At 39.2% G+C, this 19,169-nt stretch overlaps 3 protein-coding genes across 28 annotated transcripts in view; 2 read left to right on the top strand and 1 right to left on the bottom strand.

Moving 5' to 3' along the window:
* Window positions 1-507: 507 nt before the first annotated feature.
* On the bottom strand, window positions 508-15,800 carry LOC123746901 (uncharacterized). Of its 26 annotated transcripts, XM_069319656.1 has the most exons (8): window positions 15,355-15,493; window positions 12,514-12,921; window positions 11,662-11,802; window positions 9,107-9,344; window positions 7,770-7,928; window positions 7,016-7,185; window positions 1,618-4,888; window positions 508-1,359 (listed from the first exon to the last, which is right to left on the bottom strand). In XM_069319656.1, exons 2-8 carry the CDS (start codon window positions 12,850-12,852, stop codon window positions 509-511), a joined length of 5,169 nt encoding a protein of 1,722 aa, XP_069175757.1. In that variant the 5' UTR covers window positions 12,853-12,921; window positions 15,355-15,493; the 3' UTR covers window position 508. The 26 variants fall into 26 exon arrangements, with proteins under 26 accessions (XP_069175757.1, XP_069175747.1, XP_069175748.1 ...); XM_069319646.1 differs by lacking the exon at window positions 15,355-15,493 and adding an exon at window positions 15,646-15,800 and having other exon boundaries at window positions 508-4,888; XM_069319647.1 differs by lacking the exon at window positions 15,355-15,493 and adding an exon at window positions 15,634-15,780 and having other exon boundaries at window positions 508-4,888.
* LOC138359813 (zonadhesin-like) overlaps window positions 13,740-19,169 on the top strand; it is a 19,824-nt gene continuing 14,394 nt past the window's right edge. Inside the window, exons 1-3 of the mRNA XM_069319519.1 lie at window positions 13,740-13,837; window positions 14,001-14,106; window positions 15,491-15,719. Of these exons, the coding sequence (XP_069175620.1) occupies window positions 13,740-13,837; window positions 14,001-14,106; window positions 15,491-15,719 (433 nt within the window). The remainder of the gene's footprint in view (window positions 13,838-14,000; window positions 14,107-15,490; window positions 15,720-19,169) is intronic.
* The window catches only part of LOC123746900 (uncharacterized), a 106,705-nt gene continuing 103,119 nt past the window's right edge, over window positions 15,584-19,169 (top strand). Inside the window, exon 1 of the mRNA XM_069319658.1 lies at window positions 15,584-15,719. The gene's annotated coding sequence lies outside the window, so the exon portion shown is untranslated. The remainder of the gene's footprint in view (window positions 15,720-19,169) is intronic.

The following is a 19,169-nucleotide window of genomic DNA, read 5'->3' as shown; positions in this document are numbered from 1 at the left end:
AGAGAAGAATTGTCTCAATGCATCATCCCTCAGTTTACCTGATTTTTTGTCTTTTTTTTAAATTTTCATAAAAAGCAATTTATTTACATAATTTATTTACATAAATTTACATAAATTGTGAGCCGACTTTGGAGACCACTACACAAGTTGCTCTATACAGCTTGTATAAATAAATAAATGAATAAATATTCACTACAAACAACCAGAGGTGGTACCCTCTAATATTAATATATATGTATGTGTGTATATATGTATATATATATATATATATATATATATATATATATATATGTATATATATATATATATACTGTATATATATATATATATATATATATATATATATATATATATATATATATATATATATATATATACACAGTATATATATATATAATACATATATATATACATATATACATATATATATATATATATATATATATATATATATATATATATATATATATATATATATATATAATATATATATACATATATACATAATTTATTTATTTATTTTATAATTTTTAAAACTGGTATGAGAATGGAGGAGAGTGGTGGTGGTAGCAGCAGATTTAATGCTTCCCCTGTCCTTTGGAGCAGGAGATATGCGTGGATTGAAAGATATATCTCTTTGGTTGTAGATAATGCTGTCTAAATTGTGTTTGTATTGCAGTGAATTAATGTTTTGAGAATTTGCTTGTTCTGAAGAAGTTAGATTCCTTGTTATAACAGAAAGAAATTCTTTCCAAAGCCTTCTAGCACTACGTTCTCGAAATACATGAAATAGAAAAAGGAAGAACCCCTGAAGTGTGTTGAAAATGCTGAAGAGATATGAAAATAACAAGCGTCCTTTCCAAATGGCCAGGATCCCAAAGACCCAAGTGAAGCCTAAGAGAAAGAAAACACATATTGCCATTCTCAGCTGGCTTATCAAAAGTTCCCTTTCTGGCATGGTTGAGGTAACCTGGACACGCCCACAAGTTGCACCATAGATTATGAGGCAAAACATGATTAAGTTGATTGCCATTGTCAATGCCAAAGGGGGTAAGAAAGCATACTTGAAACCATCGCTGGACATCCAGCAGATTTTAGCATCAGGATTGTATTCATTTCCACTGTCATATAATGTACTGTCATATACAAGAACAACAATTATTGGGAGCACAGGTACACCCCAAGCACTTACAGAGGCTTTCCACATAAACCTGGGAATGTAAGTGCCTACCACCTTGACAAACTTGAGGTACTGGTGCACTGCTTCAACCAGCATCCAGCCAAAAGATGCGAGGATAAAGTAATGAAGAGCAACAGCAACGCCCCGGCACAAGATCACGTTCCAGGTTTGATCGATGCCTGCTAAAAAAATTACAATACTACAGAAAACAGAGAAAGACAGATTGACCAGAATCTTATTGCTTAATGGTCGTCTCCATTTCTTGAATAAAAAGAATGTGGTGAATACTAGCAATAGGCTGATAATTGACAAACTACACCCGATTATGGTTATCATATCAAGAACCACAGCATGAATGCCTTCGAATGCCTCATCATTATAGTTCATTAGTTGAGCAAAACAAGTTAAGTGATTGCAGAAACAAACACAGTGGTCACCTTCAGACTCGCCCTTCCAGCATCCCTCAGTTGACCATCCGCCCCTTCCTGAATTCTTTTTGAAATCCCAGTATACACATTTTGAATCATTTCCATGTCTTGAAGGCTTGAAGATTAATTTAACTGGTTCTTTGAGATTGTTTACAACTTTACCACCATATGTGGCTTGAATTATGTGTGTATTAACTGAGAAGTTGGGATATGACTCATTATCTTGAAATAGTTTTGGATTTCTGTAAACTGCAAAAGTTAACTGAATCTTTTGCTTCCTGTCAATTTGCATTTTAGCAAGTCTACCATTGTCAGAAGCAACAATCTGGGTAAGGTTTGTAGGGAATATAATTGCAGCATCGCTATCCTGCAGGTTAACTTTAGTTCCAATTTTCAGTGTTTCTTCCTCTTGCGTTCCTTTCATGGCTTTGTAACCAATAACAGTGGAATTTATTTCTAAATCTATCCGCTCAACAGAAACTAGTTCTCTGAATGCTTTCGACTTTTGGTCACCCTCATTTTCAGGGAGCTTCACTTTAAAGACAATGCTTTCGAAAGCTTCGAAGAGAATACTTGAAGAGTTTAATTTGTTCTGAATATGCTCAAATGCTTCACCGTCAGCTTCCATAACATTATTAAGTATCTCTACTATCTCTTCCAAATTAAGTTCAGTTACTGTATCCTCTTTTGATAATGAATGAAGCTTTGAAGCAACAAAATGTATATCAACTGGTTTAAGTGTACTTCCATTGGCAGTAAGAGTGGAGATAGTTGTTATAACACTGGATGTAGAAGATGAATTGGCCCAGTTAATTTCCCAAAGTTGTTTGGTGACATTGGAAGGCTGACCAGTACAACTTCCAGAGGGCATATCCCAGTGATAACCAACAAGGAAGTCTCCTACACACTCCCGGGTGACAGGTTCTCCCCTCAAGGTGATACAAAGTTCCTTGGGCAGTACGATGCTGCTACCTTCTATTTTTGGCCAAGTAAGATTTTTTTCACTAATGCCTTTGTCCACTGTGACATCACTGACGCAACCCACTGTACTCTTTATACTGGCTAGGGAACACTCGGAGAAATCTCCCTCAGTTGCAAATATTTCTGCTAATATTTCAAACATATCTTCTTCTGTTATCTTTGCAGTGGTATCATCAATTACTTCAAATTCCAAATGAAAATTGTGATATAAGCCTTGTGGTTGTATAGCAGGTGAGTAAAAGAAATTATCTGCACTTATGTTCACATTAAATAATGCCAGCCTTCGAAATTCTTCTTTAAGTCTTTCCGTAAAGGCAACTACACACTTCATCGAATTTCCCCTTTGTTGTGTGACAAAAGTGAATGTAGAGTCATGCAGCCTAGGTGTGTAGTCTATTTTCTGAAGAAGACTCACTGCAAACGTCAACATTTTTATGTTTGTGTTAAATAAAATGTTGGATTGCACAGATTGGAATGGGCTCAGCATCCACGTTTGACACTGAAAATAACCTTGCCTGGCATGATCTATTCCATACATGTGTTCAGAGTTATTTATTTGTCTATGCTCAATTGGTCTACCATTCGCAAAACATCTAAGAGGATTAATGTAATCATCGAGCAATGCCACATTGATAATATCTATGTGCAAAAATAATGAAAAACTGTCTGTCTTATAGATCTTAACTTTGGTTGTTAACACGTTTGGAAGAACCTTCTGACACAAGACATTTGACAAGGACACATCTTTCCCTTCCTTGGACCATCCATCAACTCTTAGCACTGAGAAATCCAGTTTGTAATCTGTATCTGCCTTCCAGTTAATCATATCATCTGGTGAGTCTTCCATGCCTGGCTTATCATATAATTTTATTTCTGTATTCATCCATACAGCATCGACATCATAGCTGTATAAATATTGTCTATATACCCAGTCTAAAAAACCTATATTTGGAGAGGGAAGTTGAGCATTTTGTTTTGCACAAAATTTATCGGCTTCTGTCCATGTAAGATTCCCTGCATCTAGGAACATTTTAAAGCATATATATTGATCACTTTGAAGCCGAGTTGAGTGCCAACCCTTATCACAAGCCATTGATTCATCAATTAGTTTGGATACATTTAATTTCATATTCTTGCTTGAAATATTCTGCAAAGGTTGGACATCGATTAGAACAATAAACGGAAGGTCTGAATCACAAGGTTGCGTTAAAATTGTATTTGTCTTCATGTCTAGGGCCAGACAGTCTAGATCTGAATGGGGATGACGAGGAGCCCATGATATGTTGAAGAGGGGTGAACCCTCATAATGTGAGTATGGGTAGTCTGATGCTCCAGGACCCATGTAAGTAAGAGGAGCCAAAGGCACCAGTCTCTTAACTGGTAGCCACACTCTGTTATATCCCATCGTCTCTAACAGTTGTTTCACTATATTATAAACAGAAGTCGTTGCATCATCTGTTTGATGGAAGATGAAGGAATCGAGAATGCCTCTTTCTAAGCTGTTCTTATATATGGTCTTGAATCCAGTTTCCCATGTATCTGGAGAGGTTAATGAGAAACAAATGTGTTCGGCAACGCCGGTGTAATTACGTGGACAGTATTCGAACCTCTTGCACCTGGAGGGGTCAAAGTCTATTGTAGCTCCGTGTGTATAGTTCCAGCGACAGTGACCTGGCTGTAGCCTGTTGCTAGATATTTCACATCGGTAATTAAGAGGGTTGACTTTCCCTACCACACTGAATGGCCACACAATTTGATTTCCGTTGATGTACTTAACAGTTTGCTTAAAGCAGTACGACGAGAAAGCGGCTGAGGATATCTTGAAGTAGCCACTTTTGTCAAAGAGACCTTTATTGACTTGGCTTTCATTCTGAAAACGTTCCAGCACTCTCGTGAAGAGGTCACCCCTGTTGGGAATATGCACTTGGTAGCGATATTTAAAAACTGTTTCTGCACTTCCTGTGAGCTCCTTCTCGACAGAAATTAGGTCAACTGTATAATTATCAGAGTCAGGAAACTGAGCAGCAAAGGTATGGTTAATATGGAGGACGGCATCTTGAATTCTGAGTGGGGTATGGTGGTGGTGGTGGGCTGCTAACACAAACACCCTCCACTGATCCAACGTCACCAACACCTTGTTGCTGACCAAGCGGGCAGATGACCTGGGGACCCACGCCTCGCACCAGAAGGTTCCCTGCTTCAGCACCATGTGAGTCTCTTCTTCCATCCACGACTTGGTAGAGTCATGCACAAGGGCAGGAAACTCCACTTGGGTGAGGGAACTTATGTACACCTCGTCCTGGGAATAATACATGGAGCAAAATTTAAACATTTAGAAACTTAAATATGCATATAAATCAATACAGAGTAAAAAGAACTGTACATATAAAAATATTAAATTTACTATCCATACTAATACAAAATGCCAATTACTGACACGAGTTCACAAGGACACAATATCAACACTGAATAACGACTTTCTTACTTGAAGTCAAATGTTCATATGATTATTACTAAGGATTAGATGGCTTTTAAAACTGTGACTCCTACTTGTTGAGCAACTTTATTGAAGTAATTACACTAGTTACAGGATGAGAGCTACACTCGTGGTGTAATAAATAAATAATAATAGATAGTTTGCAATCAAGTAATAACGTGCTTGTCTCAGAAGCCAGGCGTAGATATATAAGTATACTTATCAAGGGGTAAATATAAAAATGTTGTGGATTCCTTCTCACATTGGCCTGCAGGAACATGATAAAGTTGACGCCCTTGCTAAGGTTGCAGTAAATAAAGACAGAGTTGAATGGAATCTTGAGTTATCAAATAGGTCCCTTAAAAGTGTCATTAGACGAGAACTAGGAGTAATTTGAGGGAAGTAGAACAGTGAAAAGTGGAACTAGCAGGTCCATTGTTTATCACAATGAAATGTGTTAAGTAAAACATGTGTATGGGGCAAGTAACAAAATCAGCAGACTTACAGACGTTGTCACAGCTCGAATAAGACTTGGCTACAAGTATCTCTGGCAGTTCGGCTTGTAAAGGGATCTAGTTAAAGTTAAAGTGTAAAGTGTGCTGACAAAGACAGGTGACACACACGCGAACATTATATTTTGCTACACGATTGTAGTAAAATCGAGCCATTTAGAGATAAATCTAAACTCACTCTGTATGCTATGGCAACCTATCATATTACTAAAGATAAAATACCTGAAATCCTTGCACTGTATCCATATTTCGCTCCCAGTAGATAAACAACATATGAGATTAAGAAACGAGCAGTGTATTGTGAAGACTATAACAAACAGCAGCTTCCATATGACTGTTGATGTGCTTCTTAAGATATAGGCACCATATAACCGCTTCTTAAGATATAGGCACCATATAACCGCTTCTTAAGATATAGGCACCATATAACCGCTTCTTAAGATATAGGCACCATATAACCGCTTCTTAAGATATAGGCACCATATAACCGCTTCTTAAGATATAGGTACCATATAACCGCTGCATATTCCAACCTTGGTCTCACAAAGGCCGTGAACAGTTTCTATTGTATTTCACCATCAATGTATGGTCAAAAAACCAATTCTGAAATTGGAAAGCCATTGTGCATAGCAGTCTCCTTGCACAATGTTCTTTATGTGCAAAGAACCTATGCGATGCTATGCTATGCTGTGTACTCACCTAATTGTGCTTGCGGGGGTTGAGCTTTGTCTCTTTAGTCCCGCCTCTCAACTGTCAATCAACTGGTGTACAGATTCCTGAGCCTACTGGGCTCTATCATACCTACATTTGAAACTGTGTATGGAATCAGCCTCCACCACATCACTTCCTAGTGCATTCCACTTGTTAACTACTCGGACACTGAAAAAATTCTTTCTAATGTCTCTGTGGCTCATTTGGGTACCTGTGGCTCATTTGCTCATTTCCACCTGAGCCCCCTTGTTTGTGTTGTACCCGTGCTGAAGAGTTTGTCTTTGTCCACCCTGTCAATTCCCCTGAGAATTTTGTAGGTGGTTATGTCTCCCCTTACTCTTATGTTTTTCCAGGGACGTGAGGTTCAGCTCCTTCAGCCTTTCCTCGTAGCTCATACCTCTCAGTTCCGGGACAAGTCTGGTGGCATACCGTTGAATCTTCTCTAACTTTTTCTTGTGTTTAACTAGATATGGACTCCAGGCTGGAGCTGCATATTCCAGGATTGGTCGGACATAAGTGGTATACAGTGTCCTGAACGATTCCTTACACAAGTTTTAAAGGCAGTTCTTATGTTGGCCAACCTAGTACTGTATATGCGTGCATATGCGTGCGTGTGTGTGTGTGTGTGTGTGTGTGTGTGTGTGTGTGTGTGTGTGTGTGTGTGTGTGTGTGTGTGTGTGTGTGTGTGTGTGTGTGTGTGTGTGTGTGTACGAGATTAATATCATACTTTGCTCCAGAATACTGGTGGTTGACGGGTGAGAGTGCTTCCCGTGGAGATATGATGAGCCGTGCATGTGAGAGAGAGGTACTGGAAAGCCTCTTCACTCACACTAACCCAGCCGTCCCTCACATCCATGTTGGCCCTCACACGAAGCTCTACGTCACTGAAGTCTATTTCTGAAAGATTGTATTTGTGAAAAGACGTAGGACAGAACAGCATGAAAAATTATAAGACTTTATCACCAATATAAGCTATGAAGCTCAGGGAGCAGATATACCAAACCATGAGACCAGCCCAATGGTTTAACAAAGTTCCTTGAGGCAATGATACAGATCTTTGTTGGACACCGGAGCATCAGTAATGATACATAAAGGCAAATAATGAGCATGTGGGGAGGCCTAAAGATGACATACTGAGAAACAGTATTAAGCAGTAGTAAAACCACGCGAGCAAAATAAATTGGTGAATATCAGGAAACTGAAATTATTAAGCAGGAGTAATTTTTAGTCATATTTGGCATTATAAAATGTACCGCAGATTGGTACAGACAAGTCTTACATGAATGAGAACTGCTAACTAAAGGGCTAAAACTAAGGTGAGGTGCTGGAAGGGCGTGGAAGTGAAAGAAGAGCAAAAACATGAAATTATATTTAGAAACCAGTGTAGTATACAAAATTACGAAGAAGAAACCACTTTTGGTGTGAAGTTAACGCCAGAGAGAACATTTGCTGATTCGCAGGGGATCGATCATAAATCCTACCTGACGGAGGAGTGCGCAAGAGGCAGAAGAAGTTGAGGGTGCTGTTGCAGGGGTGGAGTTGGAAGCTGTTGGTGAGGAGGTTGAAGGCGGCACAATCTCTGCTCCACGGGAAAGGCGGGTCCATCCATGGCACGAAGTCCCCCATGGCTGCAGGACACGCTGTCAAGGTCTCAGTGTCCTTACGGGGCTACGTGTGGCTTGTCATAGGGTGCATGCAGAAGGCTGCCTACTGTCCAGTGATTGTTTCTGAGGTGGCTGACGGCAAGTCTGGTGTTGTTTACGGTGTTGTGATGTTACAGAGGATAATGGTACTGTGTTGTGATGCTGCAGATGATAACGATACTGTATTGTGATGCTGCAGATGATATACTGTATTGTGATTATCACTGGTGTGAATGATTGTCAATCTGGTGTTGCTTACTTATGTATTGTAGATGAGTGCTAGGATTGTGTTGCGTACAGTGTGGTTATTATATATGTGGATGAAAGTAAATTGGGTGTTATTCGCTTGGGTGGTAGAGAATTGGGTATTACTGGTGTGGATGACAGTGAAATGGGTATTATATACTGTTGTCGGGTATTATATACTGTTTTGTCGGGCATAATAGGCACAACCACCAGATGTAGCCTAGTAACGAGGCCGTGTGTGTCTAACTAGATAGTTTATTTTTTTATATAAACATTGTTGTAACTTTTATATAAATATATTGAGAGTTTTTAATGATTACCTGAGTGACTTCATGGTGTAAAATTTTACATATGTTAGGCAGTACTGAGGAATAATAAATATACTGTATATAGGATATGCGAGGCAACAAAATAGTTTTGACTCGAAATAAAAAAAAAATGCATGTAAGTATTAAATTTAACGTATCTTTCAATGCAGAAGAAAAATAATTAAGAAGCTTGATTTTTAAGTGAATTATATTTATTAGTCTAAAAATCACGACATTTGTGTTGATTTGTTTGATAAAAATATCAACCAACCCTAAAATAATCAATAATAAACCCTAAAATACTTATGTTTAAATTTAAAATTAACTCGTACACACTAATAGTGTCTGTCTGTCTGTCTGTCTGTCTGTCTGTCTGTCTGTCTGTCTGTCTGTCTGTCTGTCTGTCTGTCTGTCTGTCTGTCTGTCTGTCTGTCTCTGTCTCTGTCTCTGTCTCTCTCTCTGTCTCTCTCTCTGTCTGTCTCTCTCTCTCTCTCTCTCTCTCTCTCTCTCTCTCTCTCTCTCTCTCTCTCTCTCTCTCTCTCTCTCTCTCTCTCTCTCTCTCTCTCTCTCTCTCTCTCTCTCCCTCCCTCCCTCCACCAGAGGACACAGAAAGACCCTCACCAGGGTATTGGGACATCCACTGGTAGTGGCCGCCGTGCTGGGAGAGTGCCGTCCAAGTCACGTCGTGGAATGTGACGTTCCCCACAGGCCAGGTCAAGAATCCAAAGTGCTTGGTCAGGTTCTCTTCAAGCCACGTCATGTTTCTGGTTCGCCAAGCGTGTGTTAGCGGCCGTAGCTCCTTCCTCCCCGTCAGGAAGCCTCCATGACTGCGACAGAAGGTGTGGGCTGCCTGCCACCCCTGAGGAAGGTAGGGTAAGGAGTGTCAGCTGTGAATGATGGTCCCAACCATAGGCCGGGTAATAAAGAACTTTACAGTGTTTATAAGCATTCTATTCACAACGTTTCCCAAGATACGTGAACTGGAAAGCTTATTCATAGATGACACAGGCGATGAAAGCATTCTCCATCATATTTTATGCTCTTGTATCAAAGCCGATAAAACAGAACGTACTTTAGCATGAATTTTAAAAGCTATTCGCAGATAAAATACTGAAACCGAGGAGGGTAGAAATAGCCTAAGCTATTGCATCCGTTTGGGATGTATTTGATTGCCTCGGTAGACTTATTTGAACTAGATAACGAAATCATACGATCAGATCAAACCCATCCCTGAATACCTTAGGTACGGCATCTCATGCATATATCACGGTCATGTGATTTCATTGTGCTATTCACAAAATCCGTGGACCAAAGAAGAGTGCCTCGAAACTTGAAATTGGCTAATATTACTTCAGTTGTTTAAGAAAGTTGGGGAACGTGTAGATGAATCAGCGCAACTTCCCATACTTCAGAATCCTCGACAGAACTCTAATGGAATATAACTTTTCATTGGTGGGTATCAGTAAGGTTCCTTTGAATGTTGTTTGGTTCTGATCCCTGAGGCTACGATTCCCCCACTCTAAGCAGCAGTCATACATCTCTTATATAGAAGTATATATATATGGTGTGTTTAATGTAATTGGTAATAAAATGTATTCCTATTCCAAGTAGGCTAATTCCTTGACATTTTTATATATCGTATTCTCATTAAACATCCAAATTATGTCTCGACGTTTAGAAAATAAATTAATAAAATAAACCGACAGTATTACCTGAAATATATTGTTATAATAATTACTATATTCATGCAATAAAGGTCAGTAAGATCACGGGCAAGCTAGGCAATACAATGACATACTATCATTAACAAGAGATAATGAGATGGAGACTGACCTAATTAAGAATGGGGACAACTGAGCATCACTCGTGGAATCTTACTCGCTTCCGGTAGTCATTTATTGTTTTTGCTTGGTATGCAGTAGTAATTTGTAATATCTTATAAATAATTTATAATGTTTTTTTACGCATTTAGTTACGTGGGAGTTACAGAAGCAGTAAACTAGTAACATTTTCGCTGGTAAATTTGTTATCATTAGTAATAATAGTAGTAGTGTAGAATTTATACTGGTAAATGTATATTGAGGAGTAATTGTAATAACGAAAGGTAATGTTTTATGAATTTTATATATATTTAGAAAAGTTTTATAATATACAGATTGAAGAGTAAAGATATTCAATAATTCAAGCGTGATGCAGTACTAAGGCAGAGTCTTTTTATTTATGTAGCTGATTTGAATTTCTTTTAGCAAATAAAGGAGCCTTCAAAGATACCATAACCCAAGATTTTGTAATGAAATTGAAAACGTCATACTCACCTTTGTACTATGGGTCCATTAAAAAGAACTGGGAACTTGGAAACATGTCTGATATATAAGCAGAGAAATTGATGCAACGATGACCATGTTAATGCTAGGACACACCAAACTGGCAGCCCACAGCTTTAAATACAGAACAGACATTAACGAACTCTGCATCAGCTGTCAGGTGCCAGAAACAATCGTACACTACCTCCTTCACTGTTTCCGACATCATAGTGCCAGAGTAAACTTCAAACAAGTATTTATAGCACTTAAAATACCCTTTACCATCGAACATTTATTAGGAGGTGACCTCTTGTTACAGAAAAAACTATCAAATAGTCAAAGCACTGGCTAAATATCTCCAGTCGACTGACAAATTGGGCCACATTGATTAATAAAGATTTAGCCACCCAAGAGGTGGCACGGGCATGAATAGCCCGTAAGTGATAAGGGCCACATTTAACCTGTGCCACATTTATACCTGGCGCCACCAACAGGCAAACACAAAAAAAGAACACTGCTTTTCCCAAAAAAGCGGTGGGTTTTCTGAGGGGAAGGAAAACGTATGTCTGGGAGCTGTCGAGTCTAACCGCCCCAGCTGCGCGTGCAACGAGCCAATGTTATATAAGCTCTGCCCTCTGTTCTCGACATGCAAGCAGCTGCTCACTTACATATAATAATAATAATAATAATAATAATAATAATAATAATAATAATAATAATAATAATAATAATAATAATTTTTATTTAGGTAAGGTATATACATAAAGAGATTTTACAAAGTTTGTTGGCTTTATAGATAGAGCTAGTACATACAATGCCTAAAGCCACTATTACGCAAAGCGTTTCGGGCAGAAACGCTTACAAAACGCCTACCCTCCTCCCGGGATCCTCTGCATCCCCTGTTTCTTTTCCAAGGGACGACGCACAGGCAGGCTCAAGGGGCACTTGTTCTAGCTTGCTAAGCATTTGTGGTAACTTTCGGGGTGCTCCGCCGAGACCCCCAAAGTGATAAGCCTGCAGATAGCTAAGAAATATTACCATGAATTGTAATTAGTGTAAATTCAAATAATGCAACTTTCAATTACTAACTATAGATGTAACTATTAATTATAATTGATTTAATACTTTATCATTATAATGATTATTCATTATAATTATTCTTTAATACTTTATTGTTATGCATTAGTCACTAATTATTTATCATTCACCCTAATTAGCTATTTGATTCATTAAAAATAATCGCTTATCATTATACTATATTATTGTTATTATATTATTTATTATATAATAATAATAATTTATTATTTATTATTAATTTATTATTAATTTATTATTAATTTATTATTTACTATTATAAAATAAACAAGTCCCCAATCTGAGCGCGTTTTCTTCCAACCGCAGAAAACAACTTCCTCGCTGCAGCACCAACGATCAGCTGACGCCATAAACACAATATCTTACCCTACAATGCGGCAAGTATCCCTCTAACACACACCTCTGTTTTAGTCGTCGCTCCTCTATCTACAGCACAACGCAACAAACACTTGAAACTCTTATCATTCTCAACATAAACGCGTCCCAACATTTGTACTCGTGCCGTCATCGGTAGGATAAACCCTTTATACAAACTGCGCCTACTATCAAGAAGGGAGACAGCATCCACTCACCATGAGCACATCCGATCCCTCAATCGGCGTCGCCCCTTAACCAACCACATCTACTCACCATGGGTCGCGGACTGGCTAGGAAACAGTCGGTAGCAACTCTAGAGGTGCAGCTGGGAATGATGAGTTCAGGTTCTGACTGGGAGTAGAAGAATGGGTCATCTGTCGACCATGGTATATCTGTATTTGAAGATGAGTCGTCGTCTGTCGACCATGGTATATCTGCATTTGAAGATGAGGAGTCGTCCGTATTTGAGCGTATAGTTGGATTCGTGGCCGAGGCAAGTCTTTCCTGGGCTGCCACCAACACCAGCAAGAAGCATAGTACTCTCCTGCAGGAGAACCCCTGCAGGAAAGTGAGTTGTCCGGTGGCTACCAGGCGTGGTACTGTTCGCGTCATGGCTGGTGGAGGGGCAGACGCTTGGGTTCGCCGCCCACTAACTTTCTCGGTAAGAAAGCACTAATGTTTCTGTTATTTTATATAAATGTAATCAATTATTTGTTAGCAATACAAGTTCTGTTCTATAACACACATACATTACGAATATACGCACACAAGGAACTGAAAAACCTTGCCTGCTCCGGTTGTCTTTATGACCCCCAAGAATTTATTTGTTTTCCCCAACATAAATAAAATCTGAGAATAAAGACCACGACGACCCACGTTTTGTCCTCTCATCTACACACATGGAGTCTTCCACTATTTCCGACCGTCTCTGTGTGGAGGAGCACACGCATGTAACCAGCAAGAAGGTGCTATGCTGGTGGCGACCCTCTCGTAGCCTGTCACACGGTTGTACTACGGCAGCACCACAGATGGGGGGGTAGAAATAGCCTAAGCTACTCTATCCCTTTGAGATGTATTTCTATCTTGTCTCAATAAACATATTTGAACTTGAAGCACCACAGATAAATACATTTTATAGAGATGTAATGAATGGATATGGCTTTAACACGACGAGTTCACGTTCTAATCTTGGAATCTTCTTGTTATTGTTATAAAAAATCGTAGTTTTGTATGAATTATATTACTGCACAAAAAGCAGTAATATAAAGAATGTTTTGTGTAGCCTTTTCGAGCAGATGTTGATGAATGATATAAGAGTCTTTACAGTTTGTTGTTAGTCGAGTCTAATTAAATTTCTGTTAAGAAGTTATTAAGTGACCGTTATTTACTATAGTAAAAATAATGATAAAGCTGTGACAACATTACTTGGACTGGTTCTGCTTGAAAAATGTAATGCTGAGAGTATTGTAGAGGGAATTAAACCATAATTATGGGGTAGAATGTTTGACTTGAAGAAACTTGTTGGAATAGGAACAGATAACGCGAGTGTTATGATTGAAATTAATAAATTAGTTTTGCATAATGCAGAAATATCACGGTAACTAGCATTATTAGTCGTTATTATTTCATTAAATTTTTGTGTTATTATTGATATTTTCATTAATTGAACTGGAGGAGGATTAGTAATACATAATAGATTTTATAAATCATTTATAGATGTATATATGAAAAATAGAGATCTTTTTAATGCTCCTTTAAAGCACGTTGGGTACACCATTTTCTGTCCAGTGTGGCAACTCGAGAGGATGGACTGGATGTAGACCTGACCAGCCAAGTGTGACAATGAAGGTGAAGGAAAGACCCATTGTATGTGTGTATTAAAAACGAAATTTTCTGATATAGCCTACATCCTTTCTCAAGGTGCTGTATACAATGTTCTAAACATTGTATACACTACTGTACCTTGAGAAAGGATGTTGGTTACATCCGAAAATTTGGTTTGGGTCCTTAACAAAGACTAGGTAATAAATAATTTTGTATTAAAGATTTTGACAAATCTTCATTGATGGAGTTGTCTCTAACTGTTTGTCTTTCAGTTGCATTGTGTTGTAGGGACTGCAAATGTTTTTACTGACACAATTTACATGTTGTCACATCTATAGCAGCAGCAGTAGTAAATAGGAGTCTGCTGATTTTATGAGTACGGTCTAAGACGTCATCGCTGCTCTTTAAACAAACCAAACCTAACTTAACCCAACAAAAGTAAGAGATACAAATATTTGGTGTGGACGAGGTGTATGATGTTATTGTGACGTCATAATTGTTATGCCAATGCAAGCTTTAGATCTGACTTGACTTTATTGGAGCACCCATAGACGTGTGATGATTGACGCAGTAGGTATTATATGTTTAGCTTTACTTCAGATTTAATTTGAAGTTGTCTGTATATTAATGATCTCAAGCTGCTTATAGCCAATCAACGGTTATAAACATCTTGTTTGAAAGCATGCTTTACCCAACTAATATACTCTACCATCAATTGGGTGGCCAGCATATGATGGAATCCACATGAATTATATTCATCAATATAACTTTCCCTTAAATTTAAACTCCACCAGGAAGCCTACTCTCACCTCCTATAATTTTTTTCCAAACGTTTCAACTATTAAAAGGGATGCTTAGTTAAACAAACACAGCTTTACCTCCTGTGGTCATTGTTTAACATTAACCCTTCCACCACCGCCCACAGGGGTGGGTGTGGGGATGCACGTTCCACCGCCCACGGGGGTGGGTGTGGGGGTGCACGTTCCACCACGGCCCACGAGGGTGGGTGTGGGGTGCTTGATAAACTAATGGGAGTCAAATTTAAATAATTCCACACCAAAGAAACTTACTTGGCTTACATAACTTTGGAGGGTCCATATTCTGAACCTTCTAGAACGTTCGTCACTGTATCCCTTTCCCCACCTCCTACACAACGGGTTTGGGTACATAACCGAATTCAACTACAAACTCTTGGTAGAGTTTAGAATGTTCCATTTTTCACTGAAATCAAGTAGTGTTATTTGGTGAAACCTTTTGCAAATTATTCTTAAAAGAAAACACTGTTTTTACCTTTCATTTGATTCACTGGTTTATTGTTATTATTTTGTCGTTAACGTATTACTATTATTATTATTATTATTATTAAAACATTTCAATATTTTCATTTTATTATTTTCACCATTAAAACCTTAAACTTCATTTTCAGTTGGACACAAAGAAGCGTTCAGAAGGGCACGAGAACAGATACCCGAAAGGAACTGCCAAACACAGTAAGTACGTGTTGCACGCTGGTTGCAGACACGTTGCACACGAACCTCCACCACCGTTTAGCACACTCACGTCACCTACTGTGAGTTATACCTCACTGTTGTGCCGCCGCACTGACTCAACCACAGTAGTACTTGAAGAACTGGTGACACAGGCAGTGCGGGAAGGTAAGTGCTGCTCCTTCATACACACATGGTCGATCACTATAAGCTTTGACGATCAAGTCTTGAGCTCTAGGGGAAAAGGTGTTTATGTAAGAGTGGTCGTGGTTACCGACACAGGGACAGGATATCCTCTCCAAGAAAGTGAGCTCCCGCCAAGCTACTCATGCCCCCGCAATGGAGAAAACCAAAATCCCGCTTATGGCAACCACTGTAGGACTGCGATACATTGACATAGGCAGTTGACTGTTATACTCTCGTTAGTGTCGTTATTGTAATTCAAGTTCAAGTATGTTTATTGAGACGAAAAATAAAATACATCTCAGAGGGATAGAGCAGCTTAGGCTATTTCTACCCGCCTATTGTCATTCATAACCTATGCTGTGACTAACGGCTATTTTGGCTGCAAGCTTTCTGCGCTTCTGTAATTCTACCGGCGTGTTCGTCGGTAGATTTAATACAATTAAAGTATTAAATTGCTTAAATAATTGCGCAGTGAGCCAGTTCAGACTTATTTAAAACAGCCAGAACACTTGTAAGATAAGTTTAATCATTTCCTAAGTTAAACCGCTCTATTAGCGGTGTGGTAAGTCATATCTCTCTCTTTCACTCAAAATATTAGGGTATATTTTGCAATTTAGTGCAGTTTTGTACATTACACTAAATTGCAAAATTTTTGTAACATTGTACATTTATGTACATTGCATTAAATTGCAAGGGAAATTTTGTACACATTGTTAATTTATGATAGGCCTATAGTGTAAATAACACCTAATAATTTAAACACAACCAAACCTAGACCGAACTAGAAAACCAGACCAAACCAAACCATGTAACCTAATCTTGGCCAATGTACAAAACGTTTTTTTTATCATCTATTGGGCTATAAAATAAGTAATCCTCCTGGTAGCAGTGCAGCGGTATCTACACTATGATAAAGACACACCACTGCATTAGAAGCGTAGGAAGGATTGCAGTAACCCAATCAATCCTGGAATTGCCTAACAAAACCGGAAAATAACAACGGTTCAATATACGTCACCTATTCATGACGTCAAGAGTGTGATTCAGCGAATCAGAATTCTTGCCAGTAAGCTGTCAGTTAAGACTTGGGCTGGTCTGGCTCAACCTTGAAGACGAGCGAACGCCTGGACACCTCTGCTAAGGGGCCGCAGGAGAACGTGACGCGATTTTACATATTCGGTCTCGATACTGTCGTCAGGTATTCCTCTTCAAGGGACTGTTAGGCGTCTTTTCCTCTTACCGCCTGGGGCCACAGGAAAGTTGATGGATTTTTTTTTCCGTTTTCTGGCTGGTTCTTAAGTGGAAATGGTGTCCGTCGCCGGCTTGGCCGAGAGGTGCCGGGAGTTGGCGGGTCTTGGAGGTTTGGCCGGCCTTAGGTTCTGCTGAGGCCCAATCGGGAGCATTTTGTGCGGGACCCTAAGGTTCATAGCCAAGGCTTGATTTAGCAAAACTATTAACAATATTAACTATATTTTTTGTTCAGTAAACAAAAACATTCAAACTGTAAGTGCATTGTTGGAAAGAAATTATATTTTTTAAATTTCCATAAACTTACTTTTATTATAACAAAAATATTATTCTTGCATACATGTTCAAGTCAATTCAAGCTTTTAGGGCAAAAAATCACTAGCCTATTTTTTCCTAATGTCCCTTAGTCTTTTACCGATATCTAAAGGATTCTGAAAAACCCACAAAACAATAAAAGTTGCATTCATCACTGAACTGATAAAACACAGCAAACTGTAATGAATACCTGACTCATATCTGTCGAATTGAGTAGACATAAACATTAGCTTGCTAGTTTGTTTGGTTTATGACAAGCCTATATAAGTTTAGCTCTGTTAGAAACCAGTTTTACATGACAAGACTATAGGAGATTACCGTAGCGCTGGGGGCCCCTTGAACCCTGGGCCAAAAGCTGGCCCTGCTTGGTGGGCTCCTGGAGGGCCCTCAGGGCGTGGTGAGTGACTGACCTGCTCTGTCAGAGGTCACTGGAAAACGTAGTTGCGTATTTGCCCAATTGGGTGCGAGTATAAGAGAGGGCCATCGCGTTTTACCTTGTCGTTGTTTAACCCGGTGTTCTCTGTGTGGGGTTGGGCCGGTGCTTGCTTCCCTTAGGGACCCCTGGCTTGGCGCCTTTCCCCTCTCTCCCATGCACTCCTACTCCCTGAGGGACCGCCGGGGCTCCCCCAAACACCTGCCTTCCAGTGTGTTCATCCGCTGCGAGGCGCATTAGTTTCCACCGACAGGCGAGGTTAGTGTAGCCATAAGGCTCTGGGGCCAGATTCACGAAAGAACTTACGCAAGCACTTACGAACGTGTACATCTTTCCTCAATCTTTGACGGCTTTGGTTACATTTATTAAACAGTTTACAAGCATGAAAACTTCCCATTCAACTGTTGTTATTGTTATAAACAGCTTTCTAGTGCTTCGGAGCTCATTAGCTGTTTAATAATTGGAAACAAAGCCGCCAAAGATTGAGAAAAGATGCACAGGTCCGTAAGTGCTTGCGTAAGTTCTTTCGTGAATCTGGCCCCTGTGTTTTACTTTTAAGAGAACGCCAGGACAAATTCGGCACCACCGCCCCCAAGTCAACAACAATAGTTAGGACTTACAGCTTGCTGGTTACAACAGTCACCTCGATCATTTGATTTTGAGATGCAGAAAATTTGTTAATATTTAGCATAAGGAAGGTATTATTTTTATTATAATATGTGGTAAGCGAGAAATATTTTTGGTGAAGATTTAATTATGATTTATGTTGTAATAGATCTGTTGTTATAGTCAGGGTATAAGCATCTATACTTTGCTAACATCCTTAGGTATATTCCTGTGTATTTATACACGCTTACTGCCTCGCTGTATATCTGCCTGGGTATCACTATATATATATATTCTGAAATATTTGATAAGCTTGGGTGTAGACCACATATTGTACTGGCTTCGTGGGCGGTGAGTGGCTTACCCAGGTGTGTTCTCTCTCTCTCTCTCTCTCTCTCTCTCTCTCTCTCTCTCTCTCTCTCTCTCTCTCTCTCTCTCTCTCTCTCTCTTTTCATCTTTTACTCTCACCCTCCTTTCTCCTCGCTTTCATTTCCTCTCTCATGCTTTCCTTCACCTATCCTGCTTTCATTCATTTCTCCCTTTCTCCTTCTCTTTCCTCCTTCTTTATTCCTCCCTCTTTCATCCCACTCTTCCATCCTGTGCCTCGCTCCCCCACCTACCCCCACCCCCCAACCTCCCTCCCTTCCCCTCCGTACTGATTGGGAAGCAGGTCTGAATGAAATCTCTTGCTACTAAGCTGCTTATAGTCCTATTTTTACCCCCAAAACACTCTCATATGTCGTCTAAAACCTTCTTTTGTTTTGTTTCAACTTAACGTTTGGTGGCAAGTGTACTACGTTTTCTTTAGAGGGCTTTAGAGGACTTGATGT

The sequence above is a fragment of the Procambarus clarkii genome, chromosome 93, assembly GCF_040958095.1.
Source record: "Procambarus clarkii isolate CNS0578487 chromosome 93, FALCON_Pclarkii_2.0, whole genome shotgun sequence".
NCBI lineage: Eukaryota > Metazoa > Arthropoda > Malacostraca > Decapoda > Cambaridae > Procambarus > Procambarus clarkii.
This window is presented reverse-complemented; position numbering and strand designations above follow the sequence as displayed.

Coding starts and splice junctions, on each gene's coding strand:
- LOC123746901 (XM_069319646.1), bottom strand. CDS start 12,852: ATGACGCGAACAGTACCACGCCTGGTAGCCACCGGACAACTCACTTTC. Junction 11,803..12,513: donor TAGCCAGTCCGCGACCCATG/GTGAGTAGATGT, acceptor AGCTATCTGCAG/GCTTATCACTTTGGGGGTCT. Junction 7,929..9,106: donor GTGGATGTCCCAATACCCTG/GTGAGGGTCTTT, acceptor AGACCTTGACAG/CGTGTCCTGCAGCCATGGGG.